The sequence below is a fragment of the Schistocerca serialis genome, chromosome 6, assembly GCF_023864345.2.
Source record: "Schistocerca serialis cubense isolate TAMUIC-IGC-003099 chromosome 6, iqSchSeri2.2, whole genome shotgun sequence".
Taxonomy (NCBI): Eukaryota; Metazoa; Arthropoda; class Insecta; order Orthoptera; family Acrididae; genus Schistocerca; species Schistocerca serialis.
In genome coordinates this window covers 114,555,555-114,576,271 of record NC_064643.1, presented here as the reverse complement: position 1 = coordinate 114,576,271, position 20,717 = coordinate 114,555,555, and the positions used below count along the sequence as shown (strand labels likewise).

At 38.4% G+C, this 20,717-nt stretch overlaps 1 protein-coding gene across 3 annotated transcripts in view; it reads left to right on the top strand.

The window, feature by feature from the left end:
* Positions 1–20,717, top strand: part of LOC126484563 (hydroxylysine kinase) — a 194,740-nt gene that overhangs the window by 129,921 nt on the left and 44,102 nt on the right. For 2 of the 3 annotated variants that reach the window (XM_050108125.1, XM_050108124.1), the window contains exons 3-4: positions 3,888–4,011; positions 5,573–5,653. In XM_050108125.1, the coding sequence (XP_049964082.1) occupies positions 3,888–4,011; positions 5,573–5,653 (205 nt within the window). The remainder of the gene's footprint in view (positions 1–3,887; positions 4,012–5,572; positions 5,654–20,717) is intronic. The other variant, XM_050108126.1, reaches the window with a different exon arrangement.

Genomic DNA, 20,717 nt, shown 5'->3' with positions numbered 1-20,717 from the left:
CATGCCCTTGGGAAAAATTACGGCTGTAGTTTCCCCTTGCTTTCAGCTGTTTGCAGTACCAGCATAGCAAGGCCGTTTTGGTTAGTGTTACAAGGCCAGATCAGTCAATCATCCAGACTGTGGCCCCTGCAACTACTGAAAAGGCTGCTGCCCCTCTTCAGGAACCACACGTTTGTCTGGCCTCTCAACAGATACCCCTCAGTTGTGGTTTCACCTACGGTATGACCATCTGTATCACTGAGGCATGCAAGCCTCCCCACCAACGGCAAGGTCCATGGTTTACGGGGGTATAGCTATACATATAAAAATAAAATTCAACCTGGAAAAATAAACAAAATTATGAGACAGAATTGCTGGCCAGTAGTTAACTTCAGAGTGTGAAATATATTGTTCTGCTGATAAATGCAAATAAAAGGAAACATGTCAAACTATGTAGCTTTTGGAACTAACAAAGATGATTTAAGAGATAATCTGAGCAGCCCTCTTAGATTTTTTGCAGCTGATGCTGTCATTTGCTGTCTAGTAAAGTCACCAGAACATCAAAACCAATTGCAAAATGACTTAGACATGGCATCTGAACAGTGCAAAAAGTAGCAGTTGTCTCTCAATAAGTAAAAATATGAGGTCATTTACATGAGTTCAAAAAGAAATCCACTAAATTTTCATTACACTAAAAACCATGCAAATTTAAAGGCCGTCAATTCAACTAAATACCTAGAAATTACAATTATGAACAACTGAAGTTGAGATGAGCACATAGATAATGTTGTGGGGAAGGCAAACCAAAGACTTCATTTTATTGGCAGAACACTAAGAAGATGCAACAGGTATACTAAAGAGACTGTCCACACTATACTTGTTCATCCACTGCTAGAGTATTGCTGTGCTATATGGGATTCTTACCAGATAGAGTTGATGTTGGGCACAGAGAGTGTCACAGGTGATAAGCAAGTTGGGATGACAATTAATAAAAGAAAGGTGTTTTTTTTTTTATTGTGGTGAGATCTTTTGACCAAGTTTCAGTCATCGACTTTCTCCCCTGAATGTGAAAATATTTTACTGTCACCAATCTACATACGGTGAAATGATCATCATAATAAAATAAGACCAAGCAAGGTGGCACAGGGGTTAGCACAATGGACTTGCATTCAGGAGGACAATGGTTCAAATCCACGTCCGGCCATCCTAATTTAGGTTTTCTGTGATTTCCCTAAATTGTCTGAGGCAAATGCTGGGATGGCTCCTCTGAAAGGGCATGGCCAACTTCCTTGCCTAATCCAATGGGACTGATGACCTCACTGTTTGGTCTCCTCCTTGAAATCAGCCAACCAATAAAAGAAGAGAAATCAGAACTTGTACAAAGAGATTTATGTGTTCATTTCTACCACACACTTTAGAGAGTGGAACAGTGGAGAAATATTCTGAAGGTGGTTCAGAGAACCCTCTGCCAGGCACTTAACTGTGAATTGCAGATGGAGATGTAGATACCTGAAGAGCCCTTCATCAAGGAAGAGAGAAGGTTGATCGAGAAGGAAGGGAAAGTTACCCAGACCCCAAGACAATAAGCACTGTACCATCTTAAGTCCAGAGGAGATAAGGACAAAGTGAGAAGTAATAATATATTTTGGCTAAAAGAGATGACCAATGCAATGCAAAATATCTGCCAAAACACCAAGGAAAAGGTGCCAGATGACTCTTAGCAAATATACTCTTGTGTGAACACATAGAGGGCAATATGTTAACAGAGATTAAGTGCAGCAGAGTGCCGGATTTAGCAATGAGTTAGAGGGCAAGTTCCCATTTTCCAGATTCAGTGAAACTAGCATTGTGTGGGAGGATCCAAACAGCACATTTGGTATAGCAAACAACCAATGGTGGGGCTGGAGTAGTTGGCAGTGAGTGGTTGCACGGGGCAGGTTTTGCAGTGGAGTGATTGCACGGGTTGGAAACTTCGAGGTAGTCTTGCAGCAGCCGCAGTCATGTGCACTTGGATGTTTGTGTGTTTGAGTGCATGTATTTTTGCTAGAGAAGGAGCGAGAACCCAAAAACTAGTATAAATACCATTCTCTAGTGCATTTTTCTATGTGCCACAGATCATTCAGCTATAATTTAGTGGTTGCCTCCCTTTATTTTACATGATAATTGTTTGGGAATGTCATAAAGTTTAACTAACTAGGATGGTACAGGAGGGGGGGGGGGGGGAGGGGCTGGAGAGAGTGGGGAGGAGGGTGATGGAAGGTGACAGTTGGTGCTGTTGGTGGTGATTCAGAAAGAGGGCACCTTGTTTCATTGTTTGACTTGTGAAACTCATAGCCCTGGCAGAGTAAAGTATTGAGGCATTCAACACCTGGATGGTACTGGATGATAAGCAGAGTGTTTCTGAAAATGAGGAGTGTATTAGTCAGAGGATGAAAAGAGGATTCTGACTGAGAGATTTGTTTGGGAATAAGATATTTCGGGTTGCTGCCGGAGACTACATCTTGGAGAAGTTGTTGATGTACATGTTGAGAAGTTCAGTGGTGAGCAGAATTGTTTAACCTTCACAACAGCTTCTACAAAACTCTTTACACCCCTGAGCCATGCAGCTCCTTCTTCTACTGATGACCCAAAATACACAAATAGAACCATTTGCTCATACCATAATACCTGGCTTTAAATCCCTGTCCAGCAGCATCTCAGCCCTTGTTGACCAGCACCTCCAACCCATCACATAAAGCCCACTGTCCCACACTACAGACACAAGTCTCTTCCTGGATCATCTCAAATTCATTCCCACCTCTCTTCCATCTGGAACCCTCCCCATAGTCCATTGACGCTACCTCAGTTTACTCAAGCATCTCACATATACACAGCCTCTCAGCCTTTAAATACTACCTCTTCCAACTGCCAGCTGAAGCCTAAAACATTGTTATTTGTCACTCTACCCAATTTCATCATTACCCATAACTGCTTCACTTTTGACAGGCACACCTATAAACAAAACATGGGCAGTGTTATGGGAACCATGATGACAGCACACTATGCCATTTTCCCCTACAACATCAAAGGCACAGCCACTTGGAAAACAATGCATGTTGTTCATCAACCAATGTGTGTTCACTGCACAGTATTTTATATAGGTATAACCACTACCAAATTGACTAAGTGTGTGAAATGACACTGAAGAGCTATCCACCTTAAGGGCAACCAGTACCGAGTTTCTGAATGCGCTCCACAGCCTGACTGACTGCTACACACTATCTGGATTCTTCCACCTATATTAGCCCCCTGGAAATGGGATCTTTCCCTCCAACACATCTTTGCACTCTTGTGGACTTAAACTCCCTTAAGATGTCCTTGCCTCTCATTTTTCATACTTTGTAGTAAATGATTTAAACTTCTTATTTTATTTTCTTACCAAACAATATTCATCTATCTTCTCCCTAATGCATCTTCACTTTTCTCTAGGCTTCATTTGGCACAATGCTTACCAATGTATTATCTCTGACCATATCTCTCTGTTGCCTCCTCCTTCATCTTTGCCTACCCTAATCCACACCACAGATGGGTCCCTCTCATCTTGAACTCTGAGTAACCTAGTCTTCCCTTTTTAATCTTCCCCAACCAATTCCTCTCCCCTCCTAGATGCAGGAATTATTAGTTCTAAATGCTAGGTTGTGTCACAGCACTTTTATATGAGTCTATTGACAGTACTATACATTTCAATTCCTGAAGGTAATTTCATAACAACATATAAATAAAATATTTCAACAAAATTAGTAAATAAGCTCTTAATTAAGCATTATTGCTGCATTTTTCTCTTTGCAGTTAACATGTAGTCTATAATTATTATCTAATGATATTATTTCATTATTTTTTAAAAAGCATCTAACTATGACTGAATACAGGTGAAACATGTGGATGAAGAGGCAGACATTTGGTGCCATGGATATGTCTTGAAAGTTATAAATTCACTGGACTCTACTGACACATTAGCTATTGATGGACAGACTGAACTTCTTCTGTACTTGGGTAATGTATATTTTTCATGCTATACTTTCTGTAGAATGTTACAAACATACAGTTATTACTTTTCTGCAGTATTATGCCATTGGATTCATAGTTTTCATTGTTGAAATTGAGTTCTACACCTAATGTAATACCAAGTCCTCAGTACAGTGTTTCTCTTTTTCTTTTCATGGATGAGAGCCAGTTTTTTTAACCACCACTTAAGACATCTACTAGACAATTTTGCATTTTACTACTTCCCCTTTCTTTCTCCTGCTGCCCATATTTTCCTTTCTCCTTGCAATGGAAATTTAATAATTTGAGTGTTTATCAGCTCTGCACAATTATTATTATTTTTACAGCTGTTACTCAATACACACTGATTTATGATAAAAAATATTGCTAATATATTTTCTATTTTCACCAACATTTTTAAATTCTCTACAGTGCTCTCATACTTGTAAGGGTCTAAGGTTTATTTTATTGATCTTCACTGTTTCTAAAATGCAAACCTCAGTCCAATCAACATTTTGAAAATGACTTGAGAGTATATCATTACTGTAGTCCTGATCATTCTGTTTTCCTCAATAGCATCTGGGATGTATACAGACATGGTGATATTATGTAAAAATTATCACCTTTAAAAGTTCTCATGATTCAAGGAATTATTTTACAGATTTTTGTGAATGTTTTGGTTCTGCGCAGTCATATGTTTATTGCAGCTTCCTTGGCCATCTTTGGCATTCTCTTCATCATATTTCTAATTATTCTAATATTTCGCTCACTTGCTTTTTCTTCTTCTTATGTCTCAAAGGAAAAACATTGGTTTTTGAACTTCCATATCTTGCCACTTACTTTTAGGTTCCAGTCACTACTGTTGGTTATTCCAGATCTAACTGAATTTTAGCCACTATTTGTGTACATTATACAACTGTACTAACACAGATAATATATGCACTAGAATTAAAGTAAGAGATTACTTTTATCACATGAATAGTGTTGAGTAGAGTTAGACATTACAGTCCATTACTTTATTGCTAATCTGCAGTATGTCAGGCAATCTCACAATAACTTATACACTTCCATCTTTTGCCTTGTTTAGTGAGTAGAACCTATTTTAGAATGTCATATCTCCCATTTCAAAAAGTCCTTAGCATTCACTGACTGCTTATCTATGATCTGTAACACAGCTACTCTGTAAATTACCTTCCCTAAGCTTCATCTTGAGTTGTATTTCTGGTGCTGTCCCCAATTTTTTGAAGCAATGATTTATGGCTACTATCTTATTTCACATAGTATCCTTTTGATTGCTTTTTTACCACTGCAGTTAATGTTAATTGAAATGTAGTTTTAATTAAAGGATGTACAAAACTTTAAAAAATATTATGAAAAGTGAAGTGTTATTCAAAGCAATAAAAGTAATTGCTAGACTGAATCAATACTTGCGATGTGTCAGTGCTTCTTTTTCATTGTTCTATATATTACAAAAAGTGAGAGTATTCAAACACTTGTAAGAAATTCAGTGTTACTGATGCATATATTTTTAAAAAAAATGACTACTCTGAGATTATCTTATTCCACACAGAAGAACAAGGCTTTGTGTGCCCAGTACCTGTGAAAAATGTAAAAGGAGGGTTTTACTCAAAGGAAACAATTTCAGACAAAGGTATGGTATGTTTTTATACACTTTATATCACATTTAATCTTTAAAATTAAAACTATGTGACAGAAAATTGCTCCTTCCACTAGTCAACACCACACAGAACGTGCAGATGAAGCTCAGCATATGAGTTAAAGTTTTAATAGAGCCATCATTTTCCAAAGAGACTGTTTGTGTCTTCTGCAGGCTGAAGTACATTTGTGATAGGAAATGTATAAAATGGGTGGAGGTTTGCATTGCTTTGGATGCTAATAAAAATTACTAACAGAGATAGAGTACTGATTTCATAAGAACCCAATATTTGTAATTAGTATATGATTTACATATTGAGATAAACAAGTAATTTCTAAACGAATACACGTGCCGTTCTTTTCGAAAAAAATGTTGAGAAGTTAGCCAGAGTTGGAACAATGTCCCAATTTTCTGAGACTGATTGTCTCTTGGATTGTGTTCTATAAGTAACTCTCTGCCAAGAAAGGTGTGTATCTCCTCGTATCAAGCCCCGTCAGAGCCAATCAGGAAAAATTATCCTGTTGGCATTTTCTGTTTCCAAACTCTTTAATAACATGAATCATATGATTTAATTTCAGAAAATAAAATATTATTGTAACCCCTCACACGGATGTGGTCTTGCATGTACCATAATACCAGAAGGTCATACAACTAATGGAACCCCAAGAAAAACCTGACTTCAGAATAGAAGAATGGGAAGTCTGGGATGAAATAACAATAATATTATGAACAGGACAAATTGCTACTCACTGCCTAAAGGAGGTGCTCAGTCTGCAGACAGGCACAATCAAAAGGCTGCTAGAAAGATTAAAATGTGTGTGTGTGTGTGTGTGTGTGTGTGTGTGTGTGTGTGTGTGTGTTGTCTATTGTTGACAGAGGCCTTAATGGCCGAAAGCATTAATTTGATTTGATTTGATTTTTTATTGGTCCAGTTTTATCATACGGCACAAATTTTACAATTGATATTGGACAGGTCAAAGACAAGTTACAATAATACATAGTATTAGCAAAATACTAGGCAAATTAAAAGTAGGCACCTATTACAATTAATTTTGCTACGTATTCAGAAATTCTCTGACAGAATAGAAACGGTGCTTTATTAGAAATGCCTTTAGTTTAGCTTTTAATATTGGATGAGTAGCATTTTTTATTTCCTCTGGTATCTTATTGTGTAGTATTACACCAATGTTAATTATGCTCCTCTGATAGGTGGATGTTCTGTGATATTTTTCATGTATATTTGATTTCCCTCTGATACTATAGTTGTGTACATTTTTGTTCTGTAGCAGTTTGCCTGTTTTCAGGAGGTAGTCCCTAGTAAACAAGATAGTTTCGTAAATGAATAAACTTGGAACATTTAGAATACCAAGCTCAGTAAAATGGGATTTACAGGACTCCATCTTTTTAGGCCACATATTATTCTTAGAGCTTTTTTTTTTCTTTGCATTCTAAAAGCCTTCACCCTGTGAGTTGAGTATCCCCAGAAAACGATCCCATATCAGACTAGTGAGAGGAACTGTGCATAGTACGGCTGAAGTATGGGACACTCAGATGTTTAGTAGGACGGGTGGTAGGGACAGAGCATCGAATGACACTATACTGAGTGCACTATCCGAAAATTACCTTGAGCAATTAAACAGAGAACTGACTCGTGGAGATAACATCTTGGACCTACTGATAACAAACAGACCCGAACTTTTTGACTCTGTAAGTGCAGAAAAGGGAATCAGTGATAATAAGGCCATTGCAGCATCCCTGAATATGGAAGTTAATAGGAATATAAAAAAAGGGAGGAAGGTTTATCTGTTTAGCAAGAGTAATAGAAGGCAGATTTCAGACTACCTAACAGATCAAAATGAAAATTTCTGTTCCGTCACTGACAATATTGAGTGTTTATGGAAAAAAGTTCAAGGCAATTGTAAAATGCGTTTTAGACAGGTACGTGCCGAGTAAAACTGTGAGGGACGGGAAAAACCCACCGTGGTTCAACAACAAAGTTAGGAAACTACTGAAAAAGCAAAGAGAGTTTCACTTCAAGTTTAAACGCAGCCAATACCTCTCAGACAAACAGAAGCTAAATTATGTCAAAGTTAGCATAAGAAGGGCTACGCGTGAAGCATTCAGTGAATTCGAAAGTAAAATTCTATGTACCAACTTCACAGAAAATCCTAGGAAGTTCTGGTGCTACTTTTAATCAGTAAGTGGATCGAAACATCATATCCAGACACTTTGGGATGATGATGGCATTGAAACAGAGGATGACACGCATAAAGCTGAAATACTAAACACCTTTTTCCAAAGCTGTTTCACAGAGGAAGACCGCACTGCAGTTCCTTCTCTAAATCCTCGCACAAACGAAAATATGGCTGACATCTAAATAAGTGTCCAAGGAATAGAAAAGCAACTGGAATCACTCAACAGAGGAAAGTCCACTGGACCTGATGGGATACCAATTCGATTCTACACAGAGTACGCAAAAGAACTTGCCCCCCTTCTAACTGCCGTGTACTGCAAGTCTCTAGAGGAACGGAAGGTTCCAAATGATTGGAAAAGAGCACAGGTAGTCCCAGTCTTCAAGAAGGGTTGTCGAGCAGATGTGCAAAACTATAGGCCTATATCTCTGACATCGATATGTTGTAGAATTTTAGAAACGTTTTTTGCTCGAGTATCATGTCGTTTTTTGGAATCCCAGAATCTACTCTGTAGGAATCAACATGGATTCTGGAAACAGTGATCGTGTGAGACCCAACTTGCTTTATTTGTTCATGAGACCCAGAAAATATTAGATATAGGCTCCCAGGTAGATGCCATTTTCCTTGACTTCGGAAGGCGTTCAATACAGTTCCGCACTGTTGCCTGAGAAACAAAGTAAGAACCTACTGAATATCAGACAAGCTGTGTGGCTGGATTGAAGAGTTTTTAGCAAACAGAACACAGCAATTTGTTATCAATGGAGAGACGTCTACAGACCTTAAAGTAACCTCTGGCATGCCACAGGGGAGTGTTATGGGACCATTGCTTTTCACAATATATATAAATGACCTAGTAGATAGTGTCGGAAGTTCCATGCGGCTTTTCGCGGATGATACTGTAGTATACAGAGAAGTTGCAGCATTAGAAAATTGTGGCGAAATGCAGGAAGATCTGCAGCAGATAGGCACTTGGTGCAGGGAGTGGCAACTGAACCTTAACATAGACAAATGTAATGTACTGCGAATACATAAAAAGAAAGATCCTTTAGTGTATGATTATATGATAGCGGAACAAACACTGGTAGCAGTTACTTCTGTAAAATATCTGGGAGTATGCGTGCGGAATGATTTGAAGTGGAATGGTCATATAAAATTAATTGTTGGTAAGGTGGGTACCAGGTTGAGATTCATTGGGAGAGTCCTTAGAAAATGTAGTCCATCAACAAAGGAGGTGGCTTACAAAACACTCTTTCGACCTATACTTGAGTATTGCTCATCAGTGTGGGATCCGTACCAGATCGGGTTGACGGAGGAGATAGAGAATATCCAAAGAAGAGTGGCGTGTTTCGTCACAGGGTTATTTGGTAACCGTGATAGCATTACGGAGATGTTTAGCAAACTCAAGTGGCAGACTCTGCAAGAGAGGCGCTCTGCATCGCGGTGTAGCTTGCTCGCCAGGTTTCAAGAGGGTGCGTTTCTGGATGAGGTATCGAATATATTGCTTCCCCCTACTTATACCTCCCGAGGAGATCACGAATGTAAAATTAGAGAGATTCGAGCGCACACGGAGGTTTTCAGGCAGTCGTTCTTCCTGCGAACCATACGCGACTGGAACAGAAAAGGGAGGTAATGACAGTGGTACGTAAACTGCCCTCTGCCACACACCGTTGGGTGGCTTGCAGGGTATAAATGTGGGAAGATAGATGTACTGTTGTTTTGCTTGTTGTAGCCTTTAAAATTCTTAGACCATAGCACACAGCTGATAGTTTTCTAGACAAGTTATTTACATGTGTGTCCCACTTTGTCTTGCTGAACCTATAGACCCAAATACTTTGTGACACTTACATTTTCTAGGGTATCATATTTTTAATTGTGCTTGAAAAGACATTTGATTACTTGGAGGAATTAAATAAAAATCAACACACACAGTTTTTTCAGTTGTGAGAGTCTTTTTGTTGTGTCTATCTGCAACTCAGCATCTCCGTTATATTGTGAGTAGCATATTTCCTTTTCATAATATTGTTACATTCCATCCTGGATTTTCGATTATTTAATAATAATAATAATAATAATAATAATAATAACATGAATATAATAGAGGGAAACATTCCACGTGGGAAAAATATATCTAAAAACAAAGATGATGAGACTTACCAAAGAAAAGCGCTGGCAGGTCGATAGACACACAAACAAACACAAACACACACACAAAATTCTAGCTTTTGCAACCAACGGTTGCTTCATCAGGAAAGAGGGAAGGAGAGGGAAAGACGAAAGGATGTGGGTTTTAAGGGAGAGGGTAAGGAGTCATTCCAATGAGAGGGAAAGATGAAAGGATGTGGGTTTTAAGGGATAGGGTAAGGAGTCATTCCAATGACTCCTTACCCTCTCCTTTAAAACCCACATCCTTTCGTCTTTCCCTCTCCTTCCCTCTTTACTGATGAAGCAACCGTTTGTTGTGAAAGCTTGAATTTTGTGTGTATGTTTGTGTTTGTTTGTGTGTCTATCAACCTGCCAGCGCTTTTGTTTGGTAAGTCTCATCATCTTTGTTTTTAGATATATAATAATAATAACAATTACGCTAAATGAAATAGTATCATATGTGTAAAATTTCTTAGAGTCCAACTCAAATTCAAATCAAGATAATACACAGAAAAATTATACATTGGCAATACCGTTAGTTTCTATGCTTTCATATCCATTATTACAGTTAAGTGTTCAAACTCTCACTGAGCACAATACTAACTAATCTCTAGGTCCTAAGACTTAATTATGGTCTTTATGTTCATAGTGATAAAACCCCTCTCCCTTTCTTTTTCTCATTTAGACATATTCCATTTAAATTTTCATTTTACCATCTTGATAAAGGAATATCAACCTTTTTATTTAAAAGACCTACTGACTGAAATAAAAATCATGTAGGTTTTATAATTGTGAAAGAGTGGTCTTCACCCTTAACTTGTATATATTTACACCTCCAAAACAATATTACAAGTAAATAAACTGTTGACCTTGGTAGATCATAATGTCAGGAGAACATCTGAATTAAATGTAAGGCTCTGTGGAAGTGATAATGAATCCAATATAACCAATAAAACTCGAGCTTTTTGCAGTATTCCCCTAAATGACGTGGTAAAGCCAGTGTAATTCATGCCCTAGACTTCTTTGTCAGGGCTAGTTGCAGTTTCTTTGCATAATATAGTTTCAGATAAATATTATTACCATTATTATTATTATTATTATTATTATTATTATTATTATTACTAGCAAATGCTCCCAATAAATGGAAGACATTACTGAGAAGGCTTGTTTACATTCTTCCAACCACTTTGGACCCTACCGTTTTTGTTCTGGTTGCTCTGGTGTTGAGTTCTTAAGTCATTTTACATAATCTATTATCCTTTTTGTCAACCGCTTTTCTGTTAATCAGTTGAGATGACCAAATAATTTCACTTACCTTTTCTTAATGTCAGTTTCAATGTTTGAAAACTTTTCTGTTGTTTTGATCGATTGTAGCCTGTAACAATCTTGGATATGACTTGTTCCTAAAATTTTCCTAATGATCTTTCTTTCTTCATTTTTGATTTCTCCGAGTTTGTGTTTAATGCTAAGCATCAGTGTTTTTGTGACTATGTTGTATTGCCGAATTTTTATCTGTCTTGACATGGATTTTTTGTTGTAGAGTTTTTGGGCTTACACTAATGTTTTTTGACTTTTCTGGGGGTATTTTTCTGTGAGATTTTTTCGAGGCCTGTCAGTTTGATGAATTCTCCAAGATACGTAAAGTATGAGACCTTGTTGATTTTACCATATTTTGTTTTCAGGCTCATGATTTATTTTATTTTATGCATCTGGTTCCGTAGGACCAAATTGAGGAGCAACTTTCCAAGGACATGGAACGTGTCAGAGCATGAAATTACAACATGAAAGTAATAACAGATAAAATAAAATGTTTATGAACCCAAAAAAAGACAAGCCATAAGTTTATGTAAACACAGTCAAGAGTATAACACAGGAATCAGCTTAATTTTTCAAGGACATCTTCGACAGAATGGAAGGAGTGACCCATGAGAAAACTCTTCAGTTTTGATTTGAAAGTGTGTGGATTACTGCTAATATTTTTGAATTCTTGTGGTGGCTTATTGAAAATGGATGCGGCAGTATACTGCACATCTGTCTGCACAAGAGTCAAGGTAGTGCCATCCAAATGCAGATTGGATTTCCACCTACTACTAACTGAGTGAAAGCTGCTAAATCTTGGGAATAAGCTGATATTGTTAATATGAAATGATAGTAAAGAAAACATACATTGAGAGGCCAATGTCAGAATACTGAGACTAATGAACAGGGTCAACAAGAGGTTTGTGAACTTATGCCAGTTATTGCCCAAGCCACCCATTTGTGAGCCAAAAATATCTTTTGAGAAGGGGAAGAGTTACCCCAGAATATAATACCATTTGTCATAAGTGTATGAAAATAAGCAAAGTAAACTACTTTTCGTGCCGAACTATCTCTTACTTCAAATACCGTTACAACAGTAAAAATGGCAGCAGTAAGTCTTTGAACAAGATCCTGAATGTGGGGTTTCGATGACTGTTTACTATCTATCTGAACACCTAGAAATCTGAACTATTCAGTTTCACTAATTATATGCCCATTCTATGAAATTAAAATGTCAGGTTTTGTTGGACTTCGTTAGTTTATTTTCTACAAGCCATGAATGTATGTCAAGAAATGCACTATTTGAAACAGTGCAAATGTTGATCACAACATCCCTTACTACAGAGATAGTGTCATCAGCAAACAGAAATATTTTAGAGTCACTGGAGGGCACATCTTTCATATAAATAAGGAACAGGAGTGGCCCCAGCACCAATCCCTGGGGCACACCCCATTTAACCAAGCCCCACTCAGATCCCACAACATAGTCATTCTCCAAACTGTGGGTAACAAACTTTTGTTGTTTGTCGCTAAAGTAAGAGGTGATCCAATTGTGAGCCACTCCCCACATTCCATAATGGTCCAACTTCTGGAGCAATATTCTGTGATCAATACAATCGAACACCCTTAGTTAAATCAAAAAAGATGCCTGGCGTTTGAAACATTTTGTTTAAAACATCCAGTACCTCACAGAGCAAAGAGAATATAGCATTTTCAGTTGTTAAACCACTTCTAAAACTGAACTGTACATTTGATAGCAAATTGTTGTTGTTGTGGTCTTCAGTACAGAGACTGGTTTGATGCAACTGCCCATGCTACTCTATCCTGTGCAAGCTTCTCCACCTCCCAGTACCTACTGCAACCTACAGCCTTCTGAATCTGCATAGTATATTCATCTCTTGGTCTCTCTCTAAGACTTTCATCCTCCACGCTGCCCTCCAATACTAAACTGGTGATCCCTTGATGCCTCAGAATATGCCCTATGAACTGACCCCTTCTTCTAGTCAAGTTGTGCCACAAATTTCTCTTCTCCCCAATTATATTCAATGCCTCCTCATTAGTTATGTGATCCATGCATCTGCAGCATTCTTCTGAAGCTCCACATTTCGAAAGCTTCTCTTCTCTTCTTGTCCAAACCATTTATCGTGCATGTTTCACTTCCATACATGGCTACACTCCATACAAATAATTTCAGAAACGACTTTCTGACACTTAAATATATACTCAGTGTTAACAAATTTCCCTTCTACAGAAATGGTTTCCTTGCCATTTCCAGTCTACATTTTATATCCTCTCTACTTCAACCATCATCAGTTATTTTGCTCCCCAAATAACAAAACTCATTTACTGCTTTAAGTGTCTCATTTCCTAATCTAATTCCCTCAGCATCACCTGACTTAGTTCGCCTACATTCCATTATCCTCATTTTGATTTTGTTGATGTTCATCTTATATCCTCCTTTCAAGACACTGTCCATTCCGTTCAACTGCTTTTCCTTGCCCTTTTGTGTCTCTGACTGAATTACAATGTCATTGGTGAACCTTGAAGTTTTTATTCCTTCTCCATAGGTTTTAATACCTACTCTGAATTTTTCTTTTGTTTCCTTTACTGCTTGCTCAGTATACAGATTGAATAACATTGGGGATAGGCTACAACCCTCTCTCACTCCCTTCTCAACCACTGCTTCCCTTTCAGGCCCCTTGACTCTTATAACTGCCATCTGGCATCTGTATGAATTGTAAATAGCCTTTCACTCCCTGTATTTTACCCCTGCCACCTTCAGAATTTGAAAGAGAGTATTCCAGTCAACATTGTCAAAAGCTTTCTCTAAATCTACAAATGCTAGAAACTTAGGTTTGCCTTCCTTAATCTATCTTCTAAGATAAGTCGTATGATCAGTATTGCCTCACATGTTCCAATATTTCTAAGGAATCCAAACTGATCTTCCCTGAGGTCGGCTTCTACCAGTTTTTCCATTTGTCTGTAAAGAATTCATGTTAGTATTTTGCAACCATGAATTATTAAACTGATAGTTCGGTAATTTTCATATCTGTCAACACCTGCTTTCTTTAGGACTGAAATTATTACATTATTCTTGAAGTCTCAGGGTATTTCGCCTGTCTCATACATCTTGCTCACCAGATGGTAGAGTTTTATCAGGGCTGGCTCTCCCAAGGCTGTCAGTAGCTCTAATGGAATGTTGTCTACTCTTGGGCCGTGTTTCAACTAAGGTCTTTCAGTGCTCTGTCAAACTCTTCACGCAGTATCTTATCTCCCATTTCATCTTCATCTACATCCTCATCCATTTCCATAATATTGTCCTCAAGTACATCGCCCTTGTACAGACCCTCTATACACTCCTTCCATCTTTCTGCTTTCCCTTCTTTGCTTAGAAATGGGTTTCCATCTGAGCTCTTGATATTCATGCAAGTGGTTCTTTCTTCTCCAAAGGTCTCTTTAATTTTCCTGTAGGCAGTATCTATCTTCCCCTAGTGAGATATACCTCTACATCTTTATATATGTCCTCTAGCCATCCCTGCTTAGCTATTTTGCACTTCCTGTTGATCTCATTTTTGAGATGTTTGTATTCCTTTTTGCCTGCTTCATTTACTGCATTTTTATATTTTCTCTTTTCATCAATTATATTCAATATCTCTTCTGTTACCCAAGGATTTCTACTACCCCTCATCTTTTTACGTATTTGATCCTCTGTTGCCTTCACTATTTCATCACTCAAAGTTACCCATTCTTCTCCTACTGTATTTCTTTCCCCCATTCCTGTCAATTGTTACCTTATGCTCTCCCTGAAACTCTCTACAACCTCTGGTGTAGTCAATTTATCCTGGTCACATCTCCTTACATTCCCACCATTTTGCAGTTTATTCAGTTTTAATCTACACTTCATATCCAATAGATTGTGGTTAGAGTCCACATCAGTCCCTGGAAATGTCTTACAGTTTAAAATCTGGTTCCTAAATCTCTGTCTTACCATTATATAATCTATCTGAATCCCTCCAGTATCTCCAGGCCTCTTCCATGTACACAGCCTAATTTCATGGCTCTTGAACCAAGTGTTAGCTATGATTATGTTATACTCTGTACAGAATTCTAGCAGGCAGCTTCCTCTTTCATTTCTTACCCCCAATCCATATTCATCTACTACATTTCCTTCTCTTCCTTTTCCTACTATCGAATTCCAGTCACCCATGACAATTAAATTTTCGTCTCCCTTCACTATCTGAATAATTCTTTTATTTCATCATATGTTTCATCAATCTCTTCATCATCTGCAGAGCTAGTTGGCATATAAACTTGCACTACTGTGGTAGGTGTGGGGTTCTTGTCTATCTTGGCCACAATAATGTGTTCACTATGCTGTTTGTAGTAGTTTACCCGCACTCCTATTTTTTTATTCATTATCAAACCTACTCCTGCAATACCCCTATTCGATTTTGTATTTACAACCCTGTATTCACCTGACCAAAAGTCTTGTTCCTCCTGCCACCGAACTTAACTAATTCCCACTGTATCTAACTTTAACCTATCCATTTCCCTTTTTAAATTTTCTAACCTACCTGCCCAATTAAGGGATCTGACATTCCACACTCCGATTCATAGAACGCCATTTTTCTTTCTCCTGATAACAACGTCCTCCTGACTAGTCCCCACCTGGAGATCCAAATGAGGTACTATTTTACCTCAAGAATATTTTACCCAAGAGAATGCCATCATCATTTAATCATACAGTAAAGCTGCATGCCCTCGGGAAAACTTACGGCTGTAGTTTCCCTTTGCTTTCAACCGTTCGCAGTACCAGCATAGTGAGGCCATTTTGGTTAATGTTACAAGGCCAGATCAGTCAACCATCCAGACCCTGCCCCTGCTTCTGCAACTACTGAAAAGGCTGCTGCCCCTCTTCAGGAACCACATGTTTATCTAGCCTCTCAACAGATACCCCTCGGTTGTGGTTGCACCTATGGTACGGCTATATGTATCGCTGAGGCATGCAAGCCTCCCCACCAATGGCAAGGTCCAATGTTCATGGGGGGAGGATAGCAAATTATGTAAAAGAAAATGATCAGTTATCCTTACACACACAGCCTTTTCATTAACTTTAGCAAACACTGATCAGCACTCCGCTGGATGGGATAATATTTAAAATAAGAGAAAGGCAACCACTTACCTTAGCAGAGCAGTACATAAATTCACACACACAGATACCCAAATACATACTCCTGCAGTCACTAATTGTTGATTATCTATTACAGAGAGCAATTGCCTGGGCAGACTGAAGTGGGATGATGGAAGAGAAGGATGCATAAGATAAGGAGGTCATAGTGGGATAATGAGAACAAGTCTTTCAAAATATGACTCAAGGTGGCACAAGAAGATGAAAGGAGCTGTGAGGGTATAGGGAAAGGGGGGAGGGAAGAAGGAAAGAAGAAGAAGGTGGAGATGAAGAAGGAGATGGGGAGAGGTGAGAGAAAGGGAGAGGATTGTCGATGTGAGAGGGAGGGAGAAAGAATGGTGGAAGATGGCCACACATAATTTTAAGGGGAAGGAGTGGGTCAAGAGAGGAGAGAAGGGGAAAGGTAAGATGAGGCAGTGGGAAACAGGTTAGCAGAGGTTCAGGCCAGGAGGATTGTGAGAATACGTTACATGCTGGAGAGTGGAATCCCACCTGTTTAGCTCAGAGAGATTTTGCTAGAAGGGAATATCCAAATGGCCTGTGTAGTGAAGCACCTGATGATGTCATTTTTGTTGTGGTACACATCATGTTCAGCAACTGTATGATCAAGTTTATGGTTTGTCCCAGTCTAGCAGTGGTCATTCATGGTAGTACACTGTTGGTTACTTGTCATGCCCACACAGAATCCCGTACGGTAATTGCAGCGTTGCTGATATATAACTTGGCTGACTTCGCACATGGCACTACCTTTCTTGGCCAAGAGGGCTGGACTGTGGTAGGAGCTATGGGGTGGGTGTATGGGACAGGTCTTGAGCCTGGGTCGGCCACAAGGGAATGCTGCATGAGGTGCAGGACTGGAAGGAGGATTGGAGTAGGGATGCACATGGATATATTGTAGGTTGGATGGGCAGCAGAATATTATCTTAGGTGACATGGATGGGATTTTGTGTAGATATCCCTCATCTCAGGGCATGACAAAAGGTAATCAATATCCTGGTGAAGGATGCGGTTGAGCTTTTCAAGGCAAGGGTGATAGTGGGTGATCAGAGGAGTGCTAATCAGTGGATGGTTACAGATTTGCTAGTGTCAGAGGAGGATATGGCATGGGAAACCTGTTTATAGATGAGGTGTATAGGAAAGTCTGTCAATAAAGAATCTGTAAAACTGATCAGTACATTTCAACAACTCCTGCTTTCCACTGCGGATGTAGCATCCACAGGTGGTGAGGTTGCAAGGAAGAGACTTGTTGACATGGAACTGATAACAGCTCTCGAAGTGGTGGTACTATTGATGGTTCCTTCATTTCATGTGAACAGATGTATTTGTGGAGCCATCTGAGAGCTGGAGACTGACGTGTAGGGGAGGTGGTTCATTGAGTTGAGAAGGACCAGGTTAAGTGGATCTGGGAGAAGGTGTTGAGGAAAGAGAAAAGGTTGTCCCTTCCTCAAGTTCAGATCTCAAAAATGTCATTGCTGAACAGTAACCAGCAGGTGGTTTTTAGGTGTCGACTAGACATATGATATTAAAAATGACCATTAAGATAACATAGCAAACTTTATTATATGGCAATACATCTTGTGCTTTATACACCTATCATCATGCAATCCCCAAGGTTCAGTTGTTCTTGAAATGACTGCAAGATCACAATTCAGTTCATTCCACACATACCAAGCACATCCTGCTTAGTACGTGTGCCCATGACCATCTTTGACTGGTTATTGCCCAGTTAACAGTGCAGAGATGCACTCAGCCTGCAGATGTACAGCATGCGTGCTGTCATGACAGCAGTCACCACAGTATATCCTCCAAATTACAGTTCTGGGGCACCTTCATTTGCTGACCCTGATATTTCAGGTACATGAGCAGTTGTAGTATTTTCCAACCAAACTGCTGAAGTGTAGCCTTCGTCCGAATGGCAATGTATGGAGAGGTGTTATCATGCTACAGGGTGATTCTGTGTGACAGTGTTACTGGGTGTTTTGACTTTATGACAGAGAGCAGTTTTTGCAAAGTTTTTCCATTGCAGTGAGCACTGATTGTGGTTGCATGCTCTATAAACTCAATGAGCAGGGGGCTTCTGCAGTTGAACAAGCTGCCTATCTTCTTGTTCTGACAATGTCCTGTAATATGGTATCCAATGGTATTTACCTTCATTGATGTCAGTATCTATTGGTACCAAAGTTGTGGAGAAGCTACGAGAATTATTAGATGTGGCAGCCTCTTTTTTATTACTTCGTTGTTAATATTATTGAGATAGTTTTCATTATAACCATTTGAAAAACCTGTGAATTGGATGAAATTATATTCACACTTGAAAGTCTTAGGTGACAAAGACATGCTCAGATGCTGCTTTTTTTGTATTTTGCAGGTGATTAGAAGTTTGATGTATCACTGTGTCTGTAGTTGAAGGTTTTTGAAAAATGTCAAAATGTAAAGTGCTATCCCTCAACATACTCAACAGATCTAGACAGTGTACCCCCTGTACTATATTCTATGGTAAATTGGATGCTTGCTTGCTGTGAATTTAAATGTCTGTCAAACATCTCACACTCAGTTTCTAGACCCATATATAACAGCAAAACATCATCTATGGAGTGGTACCAACTTTTAGTTTTCTCGCCATGTAACAGATACTGTTGTACATAATCATATTCAAATTTTTGTCATGTAAATGTTTACTAGGCAATATGCTGGGAGGGAGAGATGGGGGTTGGGGTATCACTAGTCCATGGTTCTGAATGTAAGCGCGATTCCCAAACTTAAAGTAGGCATACTGGAGCAACAACTGAAGCATTCATAGCATCTTATTAAGTTCCTCCATGGATCATCCACTATACACGTATAAATTGTTAGACACCATTCTAACAATCTGGTTGGTCAGGATGTTAGAGTACATGTTCTTGATATATATGATTGCAATGGTGGTATTCAGCGATGCTGATAAGTTAGTTGGGTCTGAAATTAATTGTGCCATTATGAATTGTGAATTGGGACAGATGTTTGTAATACTTATTTAAATAAATGTGATTAATTTTTCTGATTGGTAGTCTACCCAATTTCTGGCATTAACAGTTGGGTGTACTGTAAAATCTTCTTTATGGACTTTTATGATCAAACATAGCCTGGGGGCCTCAGATTTAATTGGAAACAGTGATATTTTTTGAATGTTTTTGAGGATGTCTCAATTGGTTTCAAATGCCTTTTTAATTTTGCTAGCAAAAGCTGTTCACACAAGTTTTGGTAAGGCCATGGTGACTTTCTTCGACTGCAGGGGCCCTCTGTTCATCGAGTGTGGAACCACAACCAATGTGCATTACAAAAACTGTGGTGTGCCATAAAGTCAAAACACCCAGGAATGCTGTTGGGCACAATCACCCTGCTGCATGGTAATGCCCATCCCCACACTGCCTAAATAAGATAAGATACTTTATTGTCACATAACATGTTTTTATACAATCATTCGATTGAGAACATTGGTAACTTGTCAGTCTTTAACCTAAGTTGTTACAGTATTTCATATACTACAGGAAATACATAATACATACATTGCTTATTATAATAAAAATACAACATTATATTTTAAATCTTTTCATAACTCATCAAATCATTACCATAGACTTCACACACCTATATGAAGTATGGATGTACTGAATGGAATACAAACTGCCATTCAAACTATAATTCTATATATTAACATGACTATACAGCGAATGTGCATACTTTGCATCTAAATGACTTTGAAAGTATACTATTTGTACTTGTATCCTTACTCCCCATTCCCATATATGAATTCTTCTAAACTATAACATTACCTTTTTATTCATTTAAAAATTCTTCTAGACTGAAATAACATTTACTTTTCGGGTATGTGCCAATGGTCTTCAGTGTGGATTTCCCAAGTATTGACCTTATCTTATTTCTGATCTTCAGAGCCATGTAATATGGAGTATTTTCATATAATGTGAGTCTGTGACAAGGTAGCATGTATTTCAATTTATGTCTAATTTCATAGGCATGTGTGAATGTATTTCCTTCAAACAGATGCGAGTTTTTCTGTTCAAAGAGAAGTATTTCATACATGAAGATGGAAGGGATTGTCATGAAGTCCAGGCTTTTGAACAGTGGTTTGCATGAATGTCTACTATTAGTTCCTGCCATTGCTCTGATTAAAAAAAAAAAATATTTAATCTCTTCAGTAAACTGTCCATTGCAAGTTTTTATTTAAAGTTATCCCAAG